This window comes from Rhamphochromis sp. 'chilingali', assembly GCF_963969265.1.
Source record: "Rhamphochromis sp. 'chilingali' genome assembly, chromosome: 4".
In the NCBI taxonomy this organism is placed as follows: domain Eukaryota; kingdom Metazoa; phylum Chordata; class Actinopteri; order Cichliformes; family Cichlidae; genus Rhamphochromis; species Rhamphochromis sp. 'chilingali'.
In genome coordinates, this window is record NC_137948.1 from 35,566,611 (window position 1) to 35,584,835 (window position 18,225).

Sequence of the window (18,225 nt, forward strand, 5' to 3'; positions counted from 1 at the left end):
TCTTATTTACATTGGTTTATCACACCATTGTAAAGTTGTAATAAACCTGTTCAGTTCTATCAAATTTATTTTACTCCTATTGAATCTAGTCTCTCTATATATAGACTATAATAATATAATATCATATCATATCATATCATATCATATCATATCATATCATATAATATAATATAAATCTGACTGATGTCTGCACTCATGTCCATTTGAAATCTAGCTTGTAGAGCACGATTCATGGTTTAATGTTTGTAACATGTAAAAAAAATTCACAATTAAAATCTGAACATTTCTAATGTTTATAATATTTATGGGGAACAAATTTCACATGACATAACAAAACTACAGTAAATTTTCAATGGATCTCTTCACTTTCTGTGGAGCCCAAACCGGTCATGCTGAACGATGTTAGAGGCAGCATATTCTCCAGACTCTTTCATGTCTGTCACATGTGCTCAGGATGAACCTGCTCTATCTGTGAAAAAGCAGAGGATGCCAGTACTGGACCTGTCAACTCTCCTATTCTATGACAAATGCTAATCAGGCTCCACGGTGGCAGACAGTGAGCACAGGGCACATCAGAAGACTGGGCCCTCAGGCCACCCTCATGAAGTCTGTTTCTGATTGTTTGGTCAGAGAACTTCACACCAGTGACCTGCTGGAGTTCATTTTGTAAGATTCTGTTGGGACTCCTGTTCTTCCTTGCACAAAGGAGGAGACTGTACTGGTCCTGATGGGTTAAGGACCTTTTATGACCCTGTCCATAGAAGGCATCAACACGTGTCTTCTGGCAGTGGCACGTGTTGATATTCCATCCTGGAGTAGTCCTACATGCTGTATATTTACATTACACAGTGTTCTTCAGGATCTGCAGCCCGGGAAAATACACTGAACTGTAACAGTGAAACTCTGCTGCTAGCATGACATGGGGCAGGATAGGCAATCAGATGTAAGTCTAGACACAGCAATGCTCAGTAGCTAGTGGATCTGAGAGCAGACCACAGCAACCTCCTTAAGCACGGTCCAATAACCATTACAGTGGCAAGAAAGGGTCTCCAGTATGAAGAGTTGGATAGCACCAGGCCCCGATATAGTTCATGCCTACTGGCTGAAGAAGCTGACTGCACTCCATGAGTGTCTGGCAGCACAAATGAACCAGCTGCTAGTCAATGAGAGACACCTGGAATGGCTAACTGAAGGCCGGACAGTCCTGATCCTCAAGGAACCCCAGAAGGGACCGGCCCCATTCAACTACCGACCAATAACCTGCCTCAGCACCACATTGAAGCTCCTGTTAGGAATCATAGCAGCTAAGATGAACAGGCACATGGGTCAATGCCTGAGTGGGGCACAGAAAGCGATTACTTTACTCCTAAATTTCCTAACAGTGATTCCACTGGTGCATCCAAGTTTAATGAGAATGTTTGTTTGGCAGCATGGTGGCACAGTGGTCAGCACCGTTGCCAGCAAGAAAGCCCTGAGTTTGAATCTGTGTGTGCATGCTCTCCCCGTGTTTGCGTGGGTTCTCTTCATGTACTCAGCATCTAAAGAATGTAGGCAGTGGGGTTAGCTTAATTGATGATTCTCACTTGCCCATACGTGTGAATGGTTGTTTCTTTGTGTTAGGCCTTTGATAGACTATCCATGTATTCACATATTTGGATACATATGTTGAAAAAATATATATTAATATATATATATATATTAAAAAAGAAACTTATCTTATTTATGCCTGGAGTGTTTGAGAGAAAAATACTAATTAATGACATGCAACACATAAAAAAAAGATAAAGTCATATTTAAAATTTGCATGAAGAATGTCCCAACCAATGGGGTTTTGTGATAAAATTATGCTCTGTGATTGGTGGCTCTATGGCCACCAGCACAGTGAGAACAGGCTTAAAAAGGTCCCAGCACAGCATTCACTGCAAGCTGAACAACAGCAATGGCTCATCTGAAGCTTCTTCTTCTTCTGTGTGTTGGTGAGTGAAATATTGCACTTATTTCTCAGGTTGTGACAAATTCTGTGTTACTAAAGGATTATTTAGGTTTTCACTAAACCACCAGATACTGTTTTTGTTCTTCTTTGTCTCTGCTTTGATATCAGTTATTATACATTTGTCAGAATGTTACAGTATCAGGAACACTGTCTCTACAGTATGATTGTACTTTTTCTTCTTTTCATCAATTTGCAGACACATTTCTGCAAGTATAATAGCTAGAAAGAATATGTTGTTCTTCAGATGGAAGAAACAACCAGTTGTGAGTAAATTATTTTCTTTTTCAGGCATCACAGTCAGCACAGGAGTAGATTTGCACAAAAGGATCTATGGAGGCCAAAAGTGTCCAGACACTGAGCGTCGGTATCACGTGAAACTAAAGGCAACCAGTGCAACACATGAAAGTCTCTGTGGTGGCTCACTGATCCATGAACGGTGGATTCTGACTGCAGCCCACTGCTGGAAAAATGAACCTGGATGGTGAGAAAACAACAGTTTACTTATAAATGTTTTTAATTGAATTTAAAAGTTAGGACAGTATTTCAAATACTCATGTTCTGTAATTAGAGTCGCTTACACCCATTTCCCCTTGTGCAGGGATATGTATGCAACTTTAGGAGTTCATCCATCATGGATAAAGTTTCAACGATCTTCAGATAAAAAAAAAAAGGTGGAAATCACAGGTGGATCATTTTTTGTGGGCATAAATACAATTGATGACATCATGCTACTGGAAATTCCTTCACAACCAGGCAGGAAAACCGTTGCCTTACCAGACTGTGCAAATCCTCCCAACATGTAAGTTGTGCGCTTACCTAATAAGTCTGAATCCTTTCTGACTTTTCCACTTTTTTATTTTTATTTATTTGTATTGACATTTTACATTTATTTACATTATGATATTTATTTATTTACAATGTTGAATATTAGTTACCTGCTTACTGAACCCTGACCATATATTTGTATGTTTGTATGTCATGATGTTAATTTACAAAATATATTAAATTATTTAATTAACATTATTAACATTTTCCTTAAGTTTTTGTCAGAAAACCATATTATACTCACAGTGTTTCCATTCATAAAAACAATGAAGGGAAAAACAGGGGCGCACACTTTTTATAGAGCTGTATGGTACAGAATATAAGACAAACATAAAGAAAAAAATCAAAGTAGAAAGAACCATAAAATAATAATGTGCTCTGTCTATAGTACGCCTCTCAAAGCACAAGTGTAGTATCATATAATAAATCCCCATAGTACCTCACCACTTGCAATATCTGCAGCATATAAAGAGTTATCTAATACTTTATGATAAAATTATGACTTTATCATCAAAACAAAACTTTGATGGTAAATAAAATAGATAAAAAAATAAAATAGATAAGTAAGTAATTTCCAAAATAATGCTTTATTTTGGAAATTACTGCAACCAAGAACACACAAATAAACAAACCACCCCATATGGAAAAGATATATATAAATCTTATAAAGTTTGTGTCTGTCTTGTGTGAAACTTGTATGAAAAGCATACAAGAGTGAAAACAAGAGATATAAGATCCCTTGAAAATCATATAAATGAAACTTGTATGTTTTGGATACTTACTAAAACAATATATGAAAGTGGCCACTTTCATGAGTAAACCATATCAGCCTTATATGATTCACTATATGAAGTAGGCCAAATCTGCCAGTCTTTTATAAGTTTTCTCTATTGCTTTTCCATATGGGACAGCTCAATCAACACAATATCACAGTAAAAACTTACATTACACTAAAGAAGGAGTTTAAACATAAACAACAGCAATGACAAACTCCCTCAGCAAGCATAATGTTTTTGTGGGATTGCACCACTATTCAATAACAAGTACAATCCCTCCAACTTTTCTTTATGTCAGGGCTCTGTGGCAGGCCTGAGGTGCCTCAGGCAGGGATGAGGACCCAAAATACAGGACTCATAGAGAATGAACGGCAAACTCAAAGAACCTCAGCTTTATTGCTGGCATGAAACAAAACATAAACCAAATTGAGAATGGTATGACAAGAACACATAGGCAATTCTGAGGATACAACACAACAGCGAGCAAAGGAAAACACAGGGCTTATATACACAGAGGCGTAATCAGGGAATGGGAAACAGGAGGGAGACGCAGCTGGGAGAAATTAGGGGTAACGAGTAGGGATGGGTATTGATAAGATTTTCACGATTCTGATTCCATTTTCGATTCTGTTTAACGATTCGATTCTTTATCGATTCTTTTTAAAAAAGGAGAACACTAAAGTCGAATAGCTTAGAACTTTGTTTTATATCTTCTCTTTGAACAAGATAGAAATTTAGGAGTAACATGGCCTTACAAACCCAACAGTGAGATCTTAAGAGATCCACAGCCTACGGCTCTTCAATGGGGTGTCACAGGGTCCCCAGGAAAAAACATTGTAAATGTAAAATAATAAAACAAATATTCTTCTGTAGCAATAACAAAGTATAACATAAATTATTCAGTAGCAATTACACAAGAATATCCAGTAATGTCCCTGCCTACAATTAAACACATTCACTTACCGAAAATCGGGGCATCTGCTGGCAAATGGGTGCAAGCCTTTTACCACAAACTTAGTCACTGCTCGGTGACATTCGTCTATCCTGGCCTGAAAGGAGACGCTACCGGTAGACTTCAGCGAGAACTGCCAGCATCTGAGCCAGACTCTGTCTGTCTCTCTCATCATGGTCACCTAAATGCACAGTAATGGCAGGTTTTGTGATAAGGCAGATCGCGCTAACATAATATGCGCTGTTAGTTGATTATTTACCTGCCGCATTAACGGGAGAGGACGTGCAAACGTTACCGCTGCTGCTGGGTTGAGATTCACGAGTCTGGAGCGGAATTAAAGAAGCGACATTCATTTAAGGTTATCGTGTGTCTTGTGAGCAAATGCTTTTGCATATTCGTAGTGTTTCCTCCCTTAAATGAAATATCTACTTTGCAAGTTGCCCCGTTGTCATCCGTTCTCGTAAAGTATAACCAAACTTTTGAGCGTTTGAGCCGCCATGTTTCCTGCCAGGTAAATGATGCTCCGCAACGTGGTGATGTCATTCGGGGCGACTGGAATCGATAAGGGAATTGTTTGCAAAAATGGCAAACAAGTCCAAGGAATTGAAACAGTGGGAACCAGTTCTCAACAAGAACCAGTTTTCGATACCCATCCCTAGTAACGAGACAGGGGGAAGCAAAACTGAATACACTGACATAAGACATGGACCTCCAAAGTAAAACAGGAAACAATCCACAAAGGCGCAGATTTGACACTGAACTAAACCTACACAAAGTACGAGGGCACAAGACATAAAACCTAAGAACAAAACCCTAAACCAGAATAAACTGAAACATGGAATTAAAACAAGACAATCAGAAGACATAAAAACCATAATACATAAAAATATAACAAACTGCAAATGCTGGGTCAAAATGACCCAGAACCGTGACACCTTATACTGTACACATTAACATCATTAACAACATTAAAAATAGTATTTCTGTGTCTTTTAGACAGTGAATTTCATTCAGCAAGTGGAATATGAAACATGAATGAATATAAAATAGGACCATTTAAGAAAAATAATATAATATAGTAATAATAAACATACTAATACCAGTTTAAAATAAATGATTATCATTTTCATTCATTCCCTCTAAAGAGAAAATCTCCGTCCCGGTTTCCCTCCAAGGCACGAGCACCGATAAGCAGAGTTCTGTCCTTTCTTTATTAGATTCCTAATTATTCAAAGTAACACTCAAGTATGCCGTTCAGCTGGGTTAGTTACAGCGCCGGGAGTAGCTTGGGAGAACAAGGAAACACAGACTGCTTCAGGTTGCCTTCCCAAACCAACTCAAAGGTTTATTCAGTACAAAACAGCTTATATAGAGGAAAAAAAGGTTCGTGTGTCAGCAGGTTCTCAGTTCAAAACCGGTACAGACCAAATAAGGAAACGTCTTCCTGCCTTGTGAGCAAAGAAGTATCCTTTGTGTAGTTTATCAGTTCAGCTACAATTTATGATCATCCCAGCAAAATACACTCCTAGACATAGAATACAGAGTTCTTTCATTAGTGAATTCTGAAACAAACCACCTGGCCTTTAACGAGCCTTTTTCTAAGAGATAAAGAAAAAGGGAGGATGGGAGTAAGGAAGTGGTCTCGTCTCTGTGGTATTTTCGACCTTGGGGTACCAGCCTGTGAGTCTTACACATCAATTCTTGGGTCAGAGAGAAAGAGAAAAACAACTAGTAAATGGGCCTTATTGAGTAACAGTTTTCACTACAAAGCAATATCCTGTAAATGCTACCGTGGTATCAAAATATCACAACAGTTCCCTCCTTTTATCATGAAATGATAACATAGTATAAAGACAGAATGTAATAACATAATATAAAGACAAATCATAAACATAAAACAAATCATAAATGTAACTGGTCCTTCGAGCAAGCTTAATATCAAAAATTCTGAGAGCGTATACATGGTATCACACAACAGACAATAATCATCGAAAACATGCTGCAACGGTTACAAAGGCTACAAGTAGTTCCTTCCATTTTCCAAACGTGTCCTGTAGCCACTTATCTAGCCACTGACCGTGGCCTGTATTGGCAATTAGTTCTATCTTCAATGCTTCAAGTCTATTCATAGCTTGTGTGAATGGACCGTTAGGGGCGGTATTATTGGGAATGAAAGTACAGCATACATCAACGGTCACTAGACCACAGGTACCGGTCCAATTAACAGGTAAGGCTAATCTGAGAGTATTATTGCACATCCAATAACCGTTAGGGATTGCTCTAGTTAGGCGCGTGACCATGTGTGATTTAACTAACTCCCCCCAGTCAGTGTCATTTAATACACCCTCTGGGGGAACAATGATCGATTCTCCGCTCGAACTTGAACTGTGTGTGTGTGTTCCTCCAGATATGATACAACTTCAGCCACAGAGACAGCTAGCCATGTCTCATTACAGCGTGCACCTGGGGAGTCAGAGAAGAATGTATAGTTATCCTTTGTATAATCTATGTGTGTGTCTGGGCCAGTTAACTTTAGTCTGCGCAGACATATCATACTAGTATTAAAATGGAGAGGGATCTGTCCTAAGGGCAGTGAGGGCTTTAACCTATTCTTGGGGCGTTTCATTGGGGCGCAGGTCCCTGCGGTGTCATTAGATAACTTCAATAATTCGCCTAATTGAGTCTCAGGGTTAGTTCGTGTGTGTGCGTGTCTAAGTAGGCAGTCGAGAGGGCTCAGAGTCAACTGTAAAGCGTCTTTAAGGAGAGCATTATCTCCGCCGATTTTCTCTAGTCCCTCAGTGAGGGGGAAACCGGATATGGGGTATCCTACTATTACCTGTTCTGGATTAGCCTTTGAACAGACATAACAGTTACTGTTTCCTAAATCACGAGCGGCTATTCTGGCATTTTCATACCAGGAGTTGACTCCTGCTCTAGAAGGCGCATAAAAGGGTTTATTAGTGGCGTCTATGTTGTCATTTACTGATTTTAGGGAGCGTGAGGAGTGCATTAAGTAGGTGTCCTGCAAAATAGAGCATGAGGTATCGTCAGCAAAATATGACCTGCAGAAATGTGAACATGGTTGCAGTCTACAATACAAAATAGCAAAGAAAAATCCTAAGGTTAATGCGATAGATATGATAGATAACCTAAATATATAAGAAAAACAGTTCTTCAGTCGTCTTCTGGCCTGGTCCCAGGTTCGAGAGACACAGAATAAATGTCGTATGATGACAATGGGCATTTCATTTTCTCCATGATCAGGATGTAATGAGTCTAGCTTTATCAGGTTAGACATCATGTGGTACTTCCGGCTTTCTGTTCCTGCTGGATGTTTGAGTACCTTGTTGTTGTTCTTTCAGGCGTTGTGTGTTAATCAGTGATTGTGTGTGTGTATGTACATTGGATCCTTGCGCTGGCTCGCCGGAGATGTCGTCTACCCGTGTGTTTATTTGCTCTGGTTCCGGGCGTTGGCCCGCCGGAGATGTCATCTGCTTGATCCGACGCCTGAGATGGTCCGATTGGGCTGGTCTTAACCCTGCTGGCATGAATCCACTGAGGTTGTCCGTCTGTGAGGATGCTGGTTCTTCGTCACTGCCAGTACAGTCTGGGGCTGGAACACGCGCGGCCTCCCAGAGTGTCCTTGGTTTTAGCGGCTTCACCAACACGCATCTCCTTGTCTCCACTGGTGGAACTGTGGAGGGGAAAGGCTGAGAGAGACAAACTTTCTGATAGTTATTATTCAGTGTTTCTACCAGATTGTAGACATAGTCGGACAATGCAATATCTACATCACCTTCTGATAGTGGTGCCCCTCTGAAGGCTGACCATGGTGTTGGAAACGGTCTTCCCATGATTATTTCAAATGGAGATAATTTGGTTGCTGCGGATGGAGTCATTCTAATCTCGCAGAGGATTTGAGGAAGTAATTTGACCCAGGTCATTCCTGTTTCTATCATTGCTTTAGTCAGGCGATTTTTTATGGTCCTATTCATTCTTTCTACAACTCCTGAACTCTAAGGGTGGTATGGCACATGATATTTCCAGTCTATTCCTAGGGTTTTGGCACACTTTTGAATTACTTCTGATGTAAATGAAGGTCCTCTATCACTGTTAATCTGGTGAGGTATTCCAAATCTGGGTATTGTTTCATTGCACAACTTTTGACAGACTACTTCTGCAGTTTCTTTTGAGGTTGGATAAGCTTCTACCCATTTACTAAATTGATCCACTATTACCAGTAAGTACTTGATGCTTCCTTGCGCTGGCATGTGTGTAAAATCAATTTGTAATGTATGAAATGGAAAATCTGGTTGTGGTAAATGCTGATGTTTTGCTTTTGATTTTCCTACATTAGTTCGTGCACATGTTAGACAGGTTGCTAATATGCTTTTTACTGCATGTGATGTTTTTTCAATTACAAATCTTGATTTTATTGCCCCTATTACCCCTCTTTGTCCGACATGACTCACACCGTGAAAATGTCGGACAAGGACTGGCAGCAGGGAAGATGGGAGGGCAATCAAACCCTCAAGATTTTTATATAGGCCATCCCTGTCATCTAAGGTACAGTCACTATTCTCCCAATAGGTGTAATCAGATGCAGAGGCTTGCTCTTGTATGAATTTTAAATCAACATTTGTTTCTAAATAGTCTGGGAGTGTAACAAGTGGCAGCTGTAGGGGCACAGATAATACTTCCTGTGGAGGTGGGAGCTGTGATGCAGCTGCAGCTTTGGCTGTCACGTCTGCTAGAGCATTACCCGTTGCTTCGTCTGTGTCAGCTGTACTGTGTCCTTTCGTTTTTACAACTGCAACGGCCGATGGCAGCTGTATAGCCTGCAAAAGTCTTTGCACAAGATCAGAATTAGCAATCGGTTTTCCATCAGCAGATCTAAATCCTCTTTGTCTCCACAATGTGCCAAAGTCATGTACGACGCCAAATGCATAGCGGCTGTCTGTGTAAATCGTCACACGCCTATCCACATGGAGCTCACAGGCGCGTATTAAAGCCATGAGCTCTGCTTTTTGTGCTGAGTGAAATGGTAATGAGTGAGCCTCTAGTATTATGTCAGGCAATGTCACCACTGAATAGCCACAAAGAAATGAGTTGTCATTCGGCCTTGAACAGGACCCGTCCACATAAACCGTGGCTGAGTCTGGGATAGGCGTTTGTTCTAAATCTGGACGTGATGCTGTGGATTCCTGTATACGTGTCATGCAGTCATGATCGTCAAAGCCATCCTGTCGGTCAGAAGAACACAGCATAGGATCAATAAATGTGCTGGCGAATTGGGTGTGCTGCTCGCTTTTATGGTGAGGTTTGCTGTGGAGGTCAGTGTAGCTTCATAACCTGAGCGACGTTGTGCGGTCATGTGTTATGTAGTTATGTTTGCTAGAATGGTCGTGACCTGGTGATTGGTGTGTAGAATAGTGTCATGTGAGAGTGTGAGCTTCTCGCAGTCCCTTATCATGATAGAGCAAGCTGCTACTGCCCTCAGGCAGGTCGGCATCCCCACAGGCAGCACCTTTGAGTGGCGGAGGTCAGCACTCCCTTTAATGCATTGAAAGAGGCAGTCATTTCTGTGGACCACAGTATTCGAGGAGGCTTGTCTTTTTTACAACAGTCACGCAGAATGTGGTCATGAAAAGAACAGTCTGGTATCCACTGTCTACAATAGTTCACCATGCCTAAGAAGGACAGCATTTCCTTCTGTGTAGTGGGCCGAGGGACGGAGGTCACAGCTTTGACCCTGTCTGCAGTCATGGAACGTTTTCCGTGAGACAGTGTGAATCCCAAATATTGAACAGAAGTCTGACAGTACTGCATTTTCTTTGCCGATGCTTTGTGGCCAGTCTGTTGGAGGTGCTGGAGAAGCATGTGTGTAGCAGTTTGACATAGTTCCTCACTCGGAGCACAGAGGAGGAGGTCATCCACGTGTGGATCAGGGTGCAGCCCTGGAGGAGTAAAGCTGTCCAGGGTAGCACGGACCACCATTGAGAAAGCAGCAGAGCTGTCTATCATGCCTTGGGGCAAACGGGTCCAAGTGTACTTCTTATTTCTATGTGTGAATGCAAATAACGGCTGTGTGTCTTCATGCACAGGCACTACTCCTGTAGTCAATAAATCTCCTATGATGACATCTAGAGCTGCGGCTTTTTCGGTGGAAATGGGACATTGCTTGACATATACTGGCTTGTTGTTTTTCATGAGCTGTGCGTGATTAGGTATAAAGCCAATATAAGGTATAAGGTAGATCTATGTGTCGACATGGTTTAGTTATCGTAACCTATGTCTGAGTTATGTGACAAAATCACTGTTTGACCTTCACTTGTGTGAGCAGTTATCATGTTGTTGAACAGTGTGAGAGAAACAAAAGTGTGGCTTGTTGTATTTGTACACGTTTTTTTTTTTTTTTTTTTGGCACAGTGTGTGACGTGGAATACCAGAAAAAAGGTGTTGAGTTCAGTTTTGCTCCCCCTGTTGTTTGCCTGATTGAGTTCACCTGTGTTACCTCATGTGTCCCATCTGCCTGATTACTTTGTGTGCATTTAAGTCCTTTGTTTTGTACTTTTGTTTGTCTGGATCTCTTTCTGGCTGTGTCCTGTTTGTCTGTTGCAATAGCCGAGCTAGTATCGCCGAGTACTCTATATTTAAAGCTGCTTTTGAGTTTAGTCCTGAATATTGGATCTGCCTGTCACACAGTGCATTATGAGAGTAACGGGTAAATAAGTCATTACTGAAAGAAATGTGATTCCTGTTAAGGCTGCTTGACTAAAGTGAAAATCATACAACATATTGAACTTCTAATCTGTCTTCATAGAGGTGTCCTTTAACAAATGTGAATTTAAAAAACAGTGAATAAGCTTTGAGATTGTATGTAAGATCATCTTGTAGGGAAGTCATGGAATCCATTACCCACAACTAATAAGCAGGGTAATAAGAAAATATAATTTGATATAATATTATAAATGAAACCATGAAAGCCACTTACAGTGTTTGTTGCTCTAACTGATAACACGAGGCTCAGTGAAACAAAAAATGTATCCAACCATGGAACGGTTTTCAGAACGGGACTTAGAAAGGTTCAAACAAGTTAATGCAGCAGGAGAAGATGGTTATCACGCAGGTCAGGGCAGTAGTCCATCAACAGGATGACATCATACTTGTGAAGTTTCAAACCCATGACTGACATTATACCTGCATCTCCACCTGACTGACATCAACGATAATATCACTGAGCCTGGATCAAGAGTTAAGATTCCTTGTTTTGATTTTAGGAGTTACATCCATGACACGCAGTGAATGACAATGAAACACGTGTGGCAAACAGTGATGTGTGATATCTGAACCCTCACAGTTACTCAGAGTTAGTAGCTGTAGCTGGACTGGAAATCCCCAGCATGCAGTGTACATCATTATGATTTATTATTTTATTCTGTGTTTACAAGACACGTGTGGATGTGGAATTAATTTGTGACAATTTTTTCTGTTTCTAGAAATGACATCGTTCAGGTGGCAGGCTTTGGGAATTACCAGGTAGATAAGAACAAGAATGAAAGTAAGAATAATTTTTCTTGATTAGCTCAGTTTATTTTAAAATCTCATTTTGGTTTCTGTGTTATTATAGTTATATTTAATTTGTATGAAAAAAAGTTGTTGTTTTTTTTGTTTTTTTTTTTACAGTGTATATGTTTAAATGCCAGGTTCCCACCTTTTTAGATGCAGTTTTTTTTAAGAAAACATTTTGCTTGAAAAATATTTGAATTGTTTGTAGAAATAAAGGAAAAGATCATTTTCCTTAAGATTTTAGTTTTTGAAAGGTTATGAATGACTTTTGTTCTTTTCTCTAGTCGATGGCCAACCACCTCATCTAAAGTGTGCAAACATGCATGTTGTTGACTGTGAGCCTACCAGAAACGATCCATGTTATTCAGATGTGCCGTATGACAACAGGCTGTGTCTGGAAGAACCTAATGTAGATATACTTCACGTAAGTTGACTGCTAACATTACTGTATATCATCTCTGTATGTTTTAGATCTTTTGGAAGAAACTTAAACACAAACTATATTTTTCTCTCTCAGGGTGATTCTGGTGGTGGAGTGATTTACAACAACATGATTTATGGTGTAATCAAAGGCAGTGGTGTACGTGCCTGTACTGAACCAGCTGTTACTGTGAATGTCTGTTCTTACATGAAATGGATAAACCAGACAATTTATCCAAAAAGTAATGGAAAATAACTGAATGAAAATAACATTCAGAATAAACAATCATCTCTACATGAAACTTGTGTGCTGTGTGTTGTTTCTGCTCTAGAATATCTTCATGTTAACTGCAAATTGTGAACCTTTTTCTTTGGTCTAAAATATTGTGTCAGATTTGCAGCTTGTGTGTGTTTGAATGTGGTGTCAGGTGTGTAGCAGCTCATGCTGTTGTTCAGAAACTCTCAGACTCACACTGTGAAGATGCAGAAAGGCTTTCTGATCAGACATGCCACCAATCAGCTGCAGGGCCTGAACATGATAAACTTCATGAATCAGAGCTGATTGTTGAGGCTGAAAATGTTTACGTGGAGGCTGTTGGCTCATTGGTGGCAGATAAACTTTTCTTTTAATCACTGAGCTATAGAGAGCATTAAAATAAACACAGTAACTATCAAAATAAGTTTTGTTGATAAAATACATTTCTTGAAATTGTCCATTGTTTTGTCCCAAATCTAAACAATGAATCCAGTTTTCAAACTAAAAACCGTGTTTAAAAAATACCCCAAAACAAAAAAACTAAAATAATTTAAATTAAATTGTAGTTCATGGAGACATATGTATTTCATATCTCATAAAACGTCTAAATTCATTTCCATCTTATCTTCATTTTATACTTCTAAGAAAAAAGTGAATAATAGACGTTTCATACTCACAAAGCTCATAAACACTATTGCTCCACCAGATGTCGCTGCTACACAAAACAATTTCACTCTACTGCTTCTCTTTTGTAAATGCTGTTCTAACTACTCTCATGAACAATAAACTGAGAATGTGTTCCACCTCATCAAAGCTCTGAAACATTTAGTTTTTTTAATATATTGATTGTTATCAAATTAATATGAAGAAGAGCCGACTTTCATCATTTGAAAATAGGTTTCAGGATTTCATCATGATTCAGTTTTCATATGAGGCTGTGCTTTCAAATTTAATTTGAAATTGTACAGTGACATTTCAAAGTAGATATCACTAAATCCTAAAGTAAACAATTTCTTTTAAATTGAATCAAATATTATCTTGCTGAGCAATAAAAGCACAGCTCAAAGACTTCTAGCATGAAGCATCAACGTGAAGTTTAAATGTTGTTTGTTATTACAATAAGAGACTAACTTTTTTTGAACACTTCAGTTTTCTCTCTTGATGCTTCTGTTTGTTTCCTCCTCCACTTGTAGTTTTCTTGACTTCAGTGAATGTGCATAGCGCCCTCTGTTGTATGTTTGACACATCTGCACTGCATTGTCATGACATGAAACTGTGCAAAGGTGGAACATGAGCAAAGGAAGCTCATGAAGTGAAGAAGCTTCTTGGATCAGAAGTTTAACATCATCCAGAACCTTAAAGAAGTGAAGTCGCTTTCTTTCCAGGCTCCTTAGACAACCATGACCTGGATGACTGAGAACCTACAAATACACATGAGCAGCAGTTTATTTCATGTGGACCCGAGCAGTGCCCAAACCAACAACCAACAATATTTAATGTACCCTACTTAAGCCAATCAGCAGTCTACATCTGTTTCAGCATCAAAAACACAACCACACCTTGAAGAGAGGTGAGAGATCTGCACACCCCCACACACACCGTCAAATGTAAACACACATCACACATGATAAACATGGATCATAACATATTTGACTATTTATGTAAAGCCTGGCACTAAACTTCTGTCATGCTGCATTTACTTTATATACATAACATATACAAAGCACAATAATTAAGCTGTTAACAATTAAAAATAATAATAATAATAATAATGGATTAGATTTATATAGCGCTTTTCAAGGCACCCAAAGCACTTTACAATGCCACTATTCTTTCACTCTCACATTCACACACTGGTGAATGTGAGAGTGAAAATGTCTTGTATAAGTATTTTATTTTAAATACACATTCATTTATGCATTGATGTTTCAAAGCAAGACTGTGCCTGAAGGGGACTCCAATACAAAACATTTAAAAAGTTAATTATGTAATTAAAAAAAAACCCCTCAAAAGAATCAGCTGTCCAGTACTCATTACTTCAGCTTAAACTTGTTCTCGACGCAGACAAAACATAGCTCATCAAGGAAATGGGCCCAAACAATCCCATCAGTAGCCACTCTTGAAGGTAATAAAATAGAGTTGGTTCACAGATTTTATTTTCAAAATAAGTTGTGTTTCTCTTTTAATACAAAGCAATATTTTTGCCTGTGCTGGATTATGGAGAAATTCTGCTTCTGCTCAATGTCTTCGAATGGTTGATACTGTGTCTCTGAGGTTCATCACTAACCCTAAATTTCAGACTCACCACTGTGAGTTATACTCTCAGGTAGGATGGCCAGCTTTGTTGCTTTCTGTTCCATTTGCCCGAACTGAATTTGGTAAAAGAGCTTTTGTCCATTAAGCACCCTCGGCTTGGAACAAACTGCAGAACGAATGGAAAATGACTTAATTCATTTCATTAAGTGCTTTTAAATCTAAACTACGAATCCTTGAAGTCCATAACATGCAACTGTTTCAATTAAAATGATTGTCATTTTAACTGATTTTTATTTTTATTTGAATTTTATTGAATTTTGCTGAATTTTATTGAATTTTATTTTTTCATTTATTTTTGCATGTGTGTTGTTGCTGCCTGTGTTTAATTGAGTAATTTCTGTAACTGTGAGACACTTGCTGCTGCCTATCGTGGCCAGGTCTCCCTTGAAAAAGAGGTTTTTAATCTCAATGGGGTCTTCCTGGTTAAATAATTGGATAATGTATTTGGAAAATACAAATGTTACAAATTGTATAAGTTGATCACAGGAAATATTTCTTAGAGCAGATTTTAAATAAATGGGGACATAAAAGAGGTTGGCTGAAGTGAATAAATAAAGCACTTTGGTGGTAACACTCTTGATGCAGCCTGTCTTCAGTGATCGAGGCCTTTGAACCTCTGTGCACATCTGTCTGTGGAGGCGGGGTAAGGGAAAATAAGTTGCTACATAAAATTATGATCTTCAGTTGGACTAATGTCGAGTGTAGCTCAATGTATGGGCCTCTTTCAGGACTGTACAAATGCATAAATATGAATTATTTATAAACACCTTTTGTAATCGTATCACCAGACCTGCGACCATATGTTCTGCAAGGTGGTTGGTGCCTGCCGTGGTGGTAATCCCCGAACCAAATGGTGGACACCAGAGGTGAAGGGAGCCACCAGGCTGAAGAAGGAGTCCTATCGGGCTTGGTTAGCCTGTGGGACTCCGGAGGCAGCCGACAGGTATCGACAGGCCAAGCGGAATGCGGCTCGGGCAGTGGCTGAAGCAAAAACTCGGGTGTGGGAGGAGTTCGGAGAGGCCATGGAAAAAGACTTTCGGACTGCCTCGAAGAGATTCTGGCAAACCGTCAGGCGTCTCAGGAGGGGAAAGCGGTGTTCTACCTGCACTGTGTATAGTGCTGGCGGAGCGCTGCTGACGTCGACTGAGAAAATTGTCAGGCGGTGGAAGGAATACTTCGAGGACCTCCTTAATCCCACTGACACGTCTTCCGAGGAGGAAGCAGAGTCTGGGGATGAGGGGAATGACCCGCCAATTTCCGGGGGCGAGGTCACTGAGGCAGTTAAACAACTCCTTGGTGGCAGAGCCCCTGGTGTTGATGAGGTCCGCCCCGAGTTCCTGAAGGCTCTGGACAATGTAGGGCTGTCCTGGTTGACACGCCTCTGCAATGTTGCGTGGAGATCAGGGGCAGTACCCGTGGACTGGCAGACCGGGGTGGTGGTCCCCATCTTTAAGAAGGGGGACCGGAGGGTGTGTTCCAACTACAGGGGGATCACACTCCTCAGCCTCCCTGGGAAAGTCTATGCCAGGGTGCTGGAAAGGAGAGTTTGTCCGTTAGTCGAACCTCGGATACAGGAGGAACAATGCGGTTTTCGTCCTGGTCGCGGAACACTGGACCAGCTCTTTATCCTCTCCAGGATACTTGAGGGTGCATGGGAGTTTGCCCAACCAGTCTACATGTGTTTTGTGGACTTGGAGAAGGCATTCGACCGTGTCCCTCGGGGTGTCCTGTGGGAGGTGTTGCGGGAGTATGGGGTGTCTGGCCCATTGCTACGGGCCATTCGATCCCTATACAACCGTTGCAAGAGCTTGGTTCGCATTGCCGGCAATAAGTCGGACTCGTTCCCGGTGGGTGATGGGCTCCGCCAGGGCTGCCCTTTGTCTCCGGTTCTGTTCATAATTTTTATGGACAGGATTTCTAGGCGCAGCCAAGTGGCGGAGGGCTTTCTCTTTGTTGGCCTCAGAATCTCATCTCTGATTTTTGCGGATGATGTGGTTCTGTTGGCTTCATCAGGTGATGGCCTCCAGCTCGCACTGGAACGGTTCGCAGCCGAGTGTGAAGCAGCGGGAATGAGGATCAGCACCTCCAAATCTGAGGCCATGGTTCTCAGCCGGAAAAGGGTGGAGTGCCCACTCCGGGTCGGGGATGAGTTCCTGCCCCAACTGGAGGAGTTCAAGTATCTCGGGGTCTTGTTCGCGAGTGATGGGAGAAGGGAGCCGGAGATCGACAGACGGATTGGGGCTGCAGCTGCAGTAATGCGGACGCTGCACCGGTCCGTCGTGGTGAAGAGGGAGCTGAGTGTAAAAGCGAAGCTCTCAATTTACCGGTCGATCTACGTCCCTACCCTCACCTATGGCCACGAACTGTGGGTAGTGACCGAAAGAACGAGATCGCGGATACAAGCGGCAGAAATGAGCTTCCTCCGAAGGGTGGCTGGCCTCTCCCTTAGAGATAGGGTGAGAAGTTCGGCCATCCGGGAGGGGCTCAGAGTAGAGCAGCTGCTGCTCCACATCGAAAGGAGCCAGCTGAGGTGGTTCGGGCATCTGACAAGGATGCCCCCTGGGCGCCTCCTGGGTGAGGTGTTCCAGGCATGTCCCACCGGGAGGAGGCCCCGGGGCAGACCCAGGACACGCTGGAGAGATTATATCTCTCGGCTGGCCTGGGAACGCCTTGGTATTCCCCCGGATAAGCTGGAGGAGGTGGCTGGGGAGAGGGAGGTCTGGGCCTCTTTGCTTAGGCTGCTGCCCCCGCGACCTGGCCTCGGATAAAGCGGATGAGGATGGATGGATGGATGGATGGACCTTAGTGTTAAGATAAAATAAGATAAGATAAGACTTTATTGATCCCACAACGTTTATACAGGTAATAATAAAGGAACCAAAAGTTCACATCTATAGCTTTAAATTTGGACAAATCTGTCAACACAACCATCATGAATAGAATAAAATACAAACAAAGACTGAAACTAATGAGAGCTTACACATGATATATGAACTGTGGAAACGAACTGAAAACTAAAATTCAGAATAAAAAAAACTCACAAATTATATAAAAGTTATAACAGAGTAAACTTTCAGTTCAAGAAAATAACTGAAGATAAAATCTTGGGGATGAAGCA

The 18,225-nt window shown here is 41.0% G+C and overlaps 1 protein-coding gene across 1 annotated transcript; it reads left to right on the plus strand.

Moving 5' to 3' along the window:
- The first annotated feature begins 1,933 nt into the window (after window positions 1-1,933).
- On the plus strand, window positions 1,934-12,824 carry LOC308395314 (beta-fibrinogenase brevinase-like). The gene is made up of 6 exons (XM_080880115.1): window positions 1,934-1,976; window positions 2,282-2,474; window positions 2,592-2,792; window positions 12,046-12,107; window positions 12,400-12,539; window positions 12,633-12,824. Exons 1-6 carry the CDS (start codon window positions 1,940-1,942, stop codon window positions 12,789-12,791), a joined length of 792 nt encoding a protein of 263 aa, XP_080736241.1. The 5' UTR covers window positions 1,934-1,939; the 3' UTR covers window positions 12,792-12,824.
- Window positions 12,825-18,225: the final 5,401 nt, after the last annotated feature.